Source organism: Zingiber officinale, chromosome 5A (genome assembly GCF_018446385.1).
Source record: "Zingiber officinale cultivar Zhangliang chromosome 5A, Zo_v1.1, whole genome shotgun sequence".
NCBI classification, from domain to species: domain Eukaryota; kingdom Viridiplantae; phylum Streptophyta; class Magnoliopsida; order Zingiberales; family Zingiberaceae; genus Zingiber; species Zingiber officinale.
This window is the reverse complement of record NC_055994.1, coordinates 120,474,137-120,483,004: the sequence shown is the minus strand read 5'-3', so window position 1 is coordinate 120,483,004 and position 8,868 is coordinate 120,474,137. Positions and strand designations below refer to the sequence as shown.

At 36.2% G+C, this 8,868-nt stretch overlaps 1 protein-coding gene across 2 annotated transcripts in view; it reads left to right on the top strand.

Annotated features, from left to right (window-relative positions):
- Positions 1-2,782: 2,782 nt before the first annotated feature.
- Positions 2,783-8,868, top strand: part of LOC121981501 (very-long-chain aldehyde decarbonylase GL1-10-like) — a 132,385-nt gene continuing 126,299 nt past the window's right edge. For both annotated transcript variants that reach the window (XM_042534062.1, XM_042534061.1), the window contains exon 1: positions 2,783-3,296. In XM_042534062.1, the coding sequence (XP_042389996.1) occupies positions 2,967-3,296 (330 nt within the window). In that variant the 5' untranslated portion in view covers positions 2,783-2,966. The remainder of the gene's footprint in view (positions 3,297-8,868) is intronic.

Sequence of the window (8,868 nt, the reverse complement as noted above, 5' to 3'; positions counted from 1 at the left end):
GGCAAAGCATCATTTTGTGTTGATTTTGAGAAGCTATGGAGAGCTAGTATTTCTTTGTCTCCTTTTCTATTGCTTATCGCTAGAGGTTTCTAAACTTTAAGTAGAGCAATCGTAGAATGATGGGTTACAAGATAATAGTTAGTCGACTCAATTAACATTGTCTCCATCAAGTAGCTCAAGACCTTGACCATGATTATTTATCCAAGGTCTTGGAGTCTATATACATATTAGAGTATTCAACCTTTTGTCAACATTTGTTTGGGGGGGGGGGTGCATTTACGAGCACGATTATGAGAGTTGTGGAGATGCGCTCTTAATAGGTAGACTCTCAGTCAAGAGGTTAAGTTACCCTTTGAACTTTGTTGTGGGATTAGCTAGAAAACGAAGAGGACATGATGCGATTTGGGTAATCGATGATCGGTTAACCAAATCTGTTCATTTTTTACTGATCTATAGGATGGATTCCGAATCGATTAGTAGAGTTGTACTTTAGAGAGATCACTAGACTTCATGGTGTACCTCTGAGTATCATATTGGATAGAGATAATAGAGCTTTGATTTGGTACAACTTTCCACCCTCAGACAGATGGATAGTTTGAGCGCACTACACAGACGTTAGAGATGTGTGTTATGGATTTCAGAGATAGTTGATTTACCCACAGTTGGCTAGGTAGTAATGTGGGAGTAGCAGAAGGATGGTGATCTCATAACCCATATAGAGTATCACAATTTACTTGAAGGTAGATCATTACGTGGTTTTATAAGGGAACCTTTTATATCTCATAGTTAGAAATTTGTTCATGGTATTAGAATGGATTGATATATGAAGGTACTACTTAGTTGTTATCCTTAGATGAGGATCCCTGAGTTTGAGTAGTAAATTTAGGGGTCAAATTTTTATTAATGAGGGAAAATGTAAGATACGTCAATAAATATTAATTTAATAATAAGTGTTATTGAAAAATAACTTTACAGAATTTTTTGAGAATTTTATTTTTTTTTAAATTTAAACAGAGATCGTATGACACGTTTTAATGGGTAGAGTTATTTGGCTAGGAGAAAGCCTATTTAGATATCCCAATTAAGTTGGGAGTTGAAGGGATTAATTAACTTAAGTTAATTTCATCAAAACCTACAAATATTAAAGCCTCAAATGAATACCTTACCTAAGCTTCTTTCTGATTCCACCTCTCCCGATCCCTCTTCCTCTCGCCTCTGCGCAACATCGCCGCCGCTACTCGAGGCCACATCATCCTTCACCGATCATTGGGCATCGATGCCAACGGCCTCTGACCCGATCCCTCGATCATCTCATTTCTCTTCCTCACTACCCCTCAATGTCGGTTGCTACTTGCGAGCTTCTACTGATCGCACCGGCGCCCGTCGACGGCCGCTACTCCTCTCCTCCTCATCATCGACAGTCGCCCAAGCCTTACTCTGATAGTCGATCTCCCTTCTAGGCTCCCATCTTTGGTCGCAAGCACCAAAGGGCTCTCGGCAGCCAAGCTTTCGACCGTGCCTTAGAGCCACCGTCGAGCCTCCTCCTTCTGATCTGGCACAAGCTCATTATGTGTCGGCGTCTCTTGACCTAATGCCACCATCAACCTCTGTTTGCTTGCTACCATCGCGAGAGAAGAGGAAAGTTAGGTATTGATCCTTGTTAACTTCAATGGCGATGTGGATTTCGATAAATTACTATAATGATTCCTAATTAGTTGGATTTGGGATTGTTTTCTAATTGGCAGTGGAAGATTGTTGTGCAATTGCTTGATTCCAGCCAACACAACTCCAACCATTACTGTTCATCGACAATCCATAGCTAGTGGAGCAAGAAGGATGCACACAGTACTTTCGAGGGACGAGAAGCCGGAGTGGAAGACTACTCGAGTGGAGAAGGCTAGAGTTGGGTTTTGATGAGCTCAACTCTAGATGACCGGAGCAACATCTTGAACACAATAACTCAATTCTTGAACCGTAAAGGTAAAATTTAATTGGCTTAGCCCAGAAGCTAAACAAAAATAAAAAAAAAATAAAAAACAAACTGTACCATCAACATACATGCACAGGATGAATTTCAAATATATATATATATATATATATATATATATATATATATATATTTTTCATTTAAATTTTTTTTAATTTGGACATTATAACTCAACTCTTGAATTATAAAATGGTAAAAGTATAATCTAATTGACTTAATTTTGAAGATAAAAAATAAGTAAAAAAATAAAAAAATTGTACCATCATCATTTGGATAAACACCCCCGAGTGAGGTCCGAACAATTTCATTGCGCAAGGTCTTTTATATATCACTTCCAAATTGCATTTAAGTTGCCTTTCAATGATTTGGGCTTAGTTGTCTTTATATTCATACATCACTTTCACTGTCCATCGCATTTAAGTTGTTGTCTTGCCATGATTTGAAAGCCCACCTAACCTCATAAAAAAAGCTTTAAATTGCGGTACTACCGTACTAGTCTCTCTTGACTGAATTTATTTTCAACATTTTACTAAACCATGTACAAGTGAGTTTCAATATCATCCATTTTGCGTGTCTCGTTTTTGTAATTCCAAAAATACAAAACACATTCTCATTATATACCCCCTATGTCTTCTACTTAATTTTATGTACGCCGTTCAGTATCAATAATTGCCGATAATTATTTTCAGTAATCCTTTTCAAAGCTTTAATTTATTTTATTTTTAATTAATGCATATGTTCTTTTATTCTGTATCAATTATAAATTTATTTGATTTCTAAATCACACCCACCGATTTCACGCCATTTAAGAGCACATGCACAACTCATCGCCTTTGTCTCCTCCCTCCATTCTCCTCTGCAAATCCACGATCGCCGTTACGGCGGCACCGAAGCCGATAACTTTCCTGTCGATCAGGAGGAGTATCTAGTCGGTGCCGGAGTCCTCGCTCGAGGTCAACAGCTTCCTGAAGCACCGGAAATGCTTCCGTATGCGACAATTGTGGAGGCGGAAGCGGCGCTGGGGCGGAATCTGACCTTCTTGGAGGTCGTCTGGTTCCGCTACTCTTCCCGGATGCCCGACTACCTCCTCTACTACCACAGTATTTTATGCATCTTCGTAGTCTTCACCCTCGCCCCGCTCCCTCTCGCTCTCATCGAGCTAGGCCTCCCCGCCTCCATCTCGCCGTTCAAGATCCAGCCCAAGGTTCGCCATCCGCCGGCATTGTTCTTCCACTGCTACAAGGAGGCCATGCGGACGCTCATCCTCTCCGTCGGATCGTTCCAATTAACGTGTTACCCCGTCTTCAAGGTTCCTTCTCGATCAATTCAATCTATTTAGTTGCGAGAAAAACCTCTTTATCAGTTCTTTAACAAGTTTTGTTGCCTTTTTTTCTATATACGTTGATGTTCCCGGGGTCTTCTGTCCGAGAGACCGGGACAGATGGCTTCATCTGAACAAGTGGTGACGCCGAGTAGTCGAGCGAGCGGCCTAGTGTCGAGAGGTCCAAACAGCCCAAGTGCCAAGTGACCTACTAATTTTACTTGTGAGTTTTAGAACGAATTTTGAATTCATCCTTAAATTTTAGGATGAATTTAAAATTTATCACAATCTTTGCGATAAAATATAAATTCATCATAAAATTTACGTATATATCTGGTATAAAAATAACTTTCCTTTAAGCTAATTACTACTCTTAGCATATATATATATTTACTAACACAAAATGCACTAAACCTACTTAAAGTGTCTTCCTTTGGGTCGATATGATAGTTTAACTTAGTAGCACGTTGTATAGATAAACTCAAGAAAATATTAGGAAATTTAACCGAACAGATTACTTAATCAGCCTTGATAATTCTAAATTAGACTTATTAATCGATTGATATCATATAACAGTCGATTGATTTTATTCAATCAATTATCATAATCGATTTAAAAGTCTATTATATATGACTGCATGACCATATATAAGTCACTCTCTTAAGAAACTAAAACTTCTTTTAAATTCTATAATTAAATAGTATTATTTAATACTAATTAATCCCTTAATTATTCATGTATTAAAAAATAATAAATAAATAAGTATTTAATACATTTTATTTTTTCTTGTTTGCATTAAAATTTATTTAATGTAATTTTTTTAATATTGAAAAAAGTTTAATACGATTAAAAAAAACAATGTTTAATACTGATTTAAAATGAAACAAAGCCATGTTTTTTTTCACTGTTCAGGTTGAAACAGTCACTTCACTGTTTCGCTGAAACACTTGATTTTTTTTATTAATGAACTGTTTTGTTGAAACAATTATTTTTACCCATGAACCAGTCTTTCGCGTTGAAACACTGTTTGTTCGCATAAAACAGTGTTTCACTTGAAACCGTATATATATTTTTTTAAAGAAAAACAAGGGCGTAAATAAATCAAGTCGCGGATGAACTATTCAAAATTCGATTCGATAAATATTTATTTGAGCTCATTTAATGAGTCTCGTTAAGATAAATAAATTAAGCTTAAGTTTTATAATATTCGGTTGATTAGTTGATGAATATATTTGTTAAGCTCATAAATTAATTTTTAAATAAAATAATAATAATTTTGATATTGAATTTATAGATTTTACACTGAAATATATAGATAAATATATTAAATTTATTTATTAGAATAAAATTATATATTTTAATAAGAATAGTATAATTTTCTCTAAAATATAATTTAGTTTTTAATGAATATTTAAATTTATAATTTATATTTATTAAAGTTGTTTAAGCTCGACGAAAGCTCGAATAAGCTCGTGAGCCATGGATATATTCGTTAAATAAAGTTCGAGCTCGGCTCAATTATAAACGAGTCAAACTCAAATATTCAAGAGTTCGGTTCGACTCGACTCGATTACATCATAAGACTAGTAATCGTTGTTCGTATTTTTCATGGGAAACATATAGTTCTTTACAGGAAAACATGAAAAACATTAAAAAAAAAAATAATATTGTCCTATATTTTCTCTTATATTACATGATTTTTCTATGATAAAAAATTATGATATTCTAGGAAAATTTATATAGTATATAAATAATAAATTGATGAAAAATTTAAATTTTATTATCAATGAAAATGATGAAACAGAACCTGTGGTTCTGATACCAATTGATAGTTCTTATAAAATCTAAGCCGCATAAATTTTAGACAATCTATATAAGAATTCGAATAGAAAAAATAAGAATAAGAATCTAGTTTAATTTGTAAACTTGGTATAATGATTAAATATGAAATACTTGTTGAATAAGTGAATAGAGAAGAAATGGAATAGGAAAGATGTTCCATTGTGAATGTGACTTTATTCCCACATTGGAAGTTTCAAGGCACTTTGTTGGTTTATATTGATTCACATACATTGAGGTTACGAACAAATGCATGGGGAGAAGCTCTCTCTCACGCGTGGGTGCGCTGGGGGTGCAAATCCAGGGCCCGGATTTGCACTGAACCGAGTTGACTCGAGCGTGACTTGCATACACGAATGCCGGACTAGTCGGGGCAAAATGGAATAACCAACATTTTGCCACGTAGATCTTTTGTTGATGTGAAATGGATGCATTAAATTCAAGATTAATGTAGAATAAAACTGGCCGAGTAATAATGAGTGAAACGGTGACCGTTTCACTGCTTGGCTAATAATGATCATTAACTCTGACCATTGATCCGAGCTCCTATATAAGGAGGCTCACACAGCAAAGCAAAGGTTGGCAGTTTTTCCCCTCCTCCTCTGTCGTGCAACTCATTCTCGACGGAGTGCCTGTGATAGCAATCGGGTGCCACTCAGTTCGCCGTGACCACCAGTGCTTGGTTGGATTCACGGTCTACCATTGTATCCTGGGAAACAGACGACCCTTGTAAGCCTCGAAGCACAGCCGGAGGTGGGCGAATCTGTTTCAAGGAAACTGCGACTCTCGCAAGCCTCGGTTAATTTTCCCGGCCGGCCAGTCTCCTCGCTCGATCTGTCTTTTGCCAGATCAAGTGCAGATCTGGTCTGACGCTCTGTAGACCTGCTCTACCTCTCTGGTCTTCTGCTCTGCAGACCTGCGCTGCCTCTCTCACTTGCCGCTCTGCAGACCTGCACTGCCTCTCTGATTTGCTGCTCTGGTCTGCCGCTTTGCAGACCTGCCCTGCCACTCTGCAGACTTGCCTTGCCGCTCTGGTTTTCCGCACTGCAACTCTGGTCTGCTGCTCTGCAGACTTGCCTTGCCGCTCTGGTCTGTCGCTCTGCAGACCTGACTTGGACTTCCGCTCTACTAACCTGGACTTCCGCTCTACTGACCTGGTCTTCTGCTCTGCTGACTTGGTCTTTCACTCTGCACTTTACAGAAACCAGCCTCTGTTGGTAGCCTGAGATTATCCGCTCAGGTCATTTCGACTATAAGTTGAATTTAATTCAGTGTAGCTTAAATTCAACTAATACCCATAAATCTTCGATATTAGATTGTTTGTGTGCAACAATACTATAATTATGAAAAACTTGAATACAGCATAGTTATCATTATTCTTCGTATAGAGCTCATCAATCTAACAATCCTGTGAAGAAGAAGGAGAAGAATGTTGACCTTCCGGAGGAGTTAGGATTGACGATGTTGAATTCTCTTCGTCGATAGAGAATGAAGAGATGTCTCAAAAGATACCTTAATCTTCAAAACCAACCAATCATAACCAACCAATTATATAGTACATATTCATTATCAACCCATAAATAATAATAAATGTAAATTTTACATATCAACTCGACATCCATTAAACTAAAACTTCTAACTTTATGCGTATATGAGATAGAGCCTCTTGTTTTTCAAGTTCCTCCGAATGATGGATTACTTGACAAAGATGTCGATTTTGACTAAACTCCATCCGGATGACATACTATATGCCTATATTTGACTACATCTAAGATAGCCTCCTGTGTTGTGCTGGTCCAACAAAAAGGAGAGCAGCACTCTTATGTACTATTAGTTATCTATTTAAAGTTAATTATTAGTTATCTATTATTTAAAGGACTTAAAGTTGTTGTTCTGGTTAGAAATTAAATTTTATTTTATTAATAGAAATAAAAATAAGATGAGGTGTCATTTCTTGATAAAAAAATAAGGATAGAATTTGATGAGCTGATAATTTTGATAAGGATAAGAGTTCATAAAGATAGAATAAATAAATAAATAAATAAGTCTAATGCTTAGCTAATAAATTTATAAATATATACCTTTTTCGATGAATGAAATAAGTTGAGAGTTGTTTGTTTTATTCTTCTCCTCTTCCATGTAGAGATTCTTCTCCTCCACAGAAAGTAGATTTTCCTCTCATAACTCTTTTATTTCTTCTCCCATAATTTTTTTTTTCTAAAAAAGTGGTATCACAACTATGGCTAATGAAGGTATGATTCTCTTCCAAGTTCCAGTACTCAAGGTAAGTAATTATGATAACTGAAGTATCAAGATGAAAGTGCTTCTTGGAGCTCATGATGTTTGAGAAGTTATAGAAAAAGGCTACGTTGAGCCTCGTGATGACTTAGCGTTATCTCCAACTGAAAAATACAGTATGAGAGATTTAAGAAAGAAAAACAAGAAGACTCTCTTCCTCATTTATCAAGCTCTAGATGAGGATAGTTTTGAGAAAATCTCAAGTGCTACTTCGGCCAAACAAGCATGAGAATAGCCCCAAGTCTCATATCAAGGAGAAGAAAAGGTAAAAAAAGTATGACTTCAAACATTAAGAAGTCAATTTGAAGCTCTTCGTATAAAAGAAAGTGAATTGGTATCCGATTACTTTTCTAGAGTCTACCATTTCTAATCCATTAAAGAGAAATGGTGAGAAACTAGAAGAAGTAACTATCATTTAGAAAATTCTTCGATCATTGGATTCAAAATTTGATAGTATTACAACCATCATCGAAGAAACCAAAGATCTACAAGCCATGATGATAGAGCAACTCTTGGATTCATTAAAAGCCCATGAAGAAAAGAAGAAGATAAATAAAGAAATTGCACAATAACCCCTGAAGATGACTCTTTAACGGACAAAGAAAGATGAAAGCTTCAGTAACAATAGAAGTCAACGTGGAAGAGGTCGTGGATATGGCTGAGGCCGTCCTAATGAGCAACGATGGATCTCCAACAACAACAATGAAAGAGGAGAAAATTCAACAAGAGGACGCAGAAGAGGGCACACAAACTCGAGGTATGATAAATCTCAAGTTAAGTGCTACAATTGTGACAAGTTTGGACATTAAGCTAAAGAATGTAGATCACCCAAGAACAAAGTATACGAAAGAGCAAACTATATGGAAGAAAGGAAAGAAGAAGATGCCACCCTACTACTAGCATATAAAGATAATGAAAGAAATGAATATACAATCTGGTATCTCAACACTAGTACAAGCAACCATATGTGTGGGAAAAGGAACATGTTCGTAGAGATTAATAAATCAGTTGGTGGTAATGTATCCTTCGGAGATGAATCAAAGATTGAGGTGAAAGACAAAGGTAACATTCTCATCCGTTTGAAGAAGGGAAAACATGAATTTATCTCAAATGTTTTCTTTGTGCCAAATATGAAAAGTAACATTTTGAGCTTAGGACAACTTTTGGAAAAAGGATATGATATTCATCTAAAAGATAATATGCTTATCTTGAAAGATGGTATGAGTTGCTTGATTGCTAAGGTGCCTATGTCAAGAAATAGAATGTTCTTACTTAATATTCAAAATGATGCTGTCAACTGTCTCAAAGCTTGTTATAAAGACGTCACTTGGTTATGACATCTTCGATTTGGGCATCTCAATTTTGGAGGACTAGAATTGCTTTCAAAGAAAGAGATGGTGAGAGGACTACCTTGTATTAAACA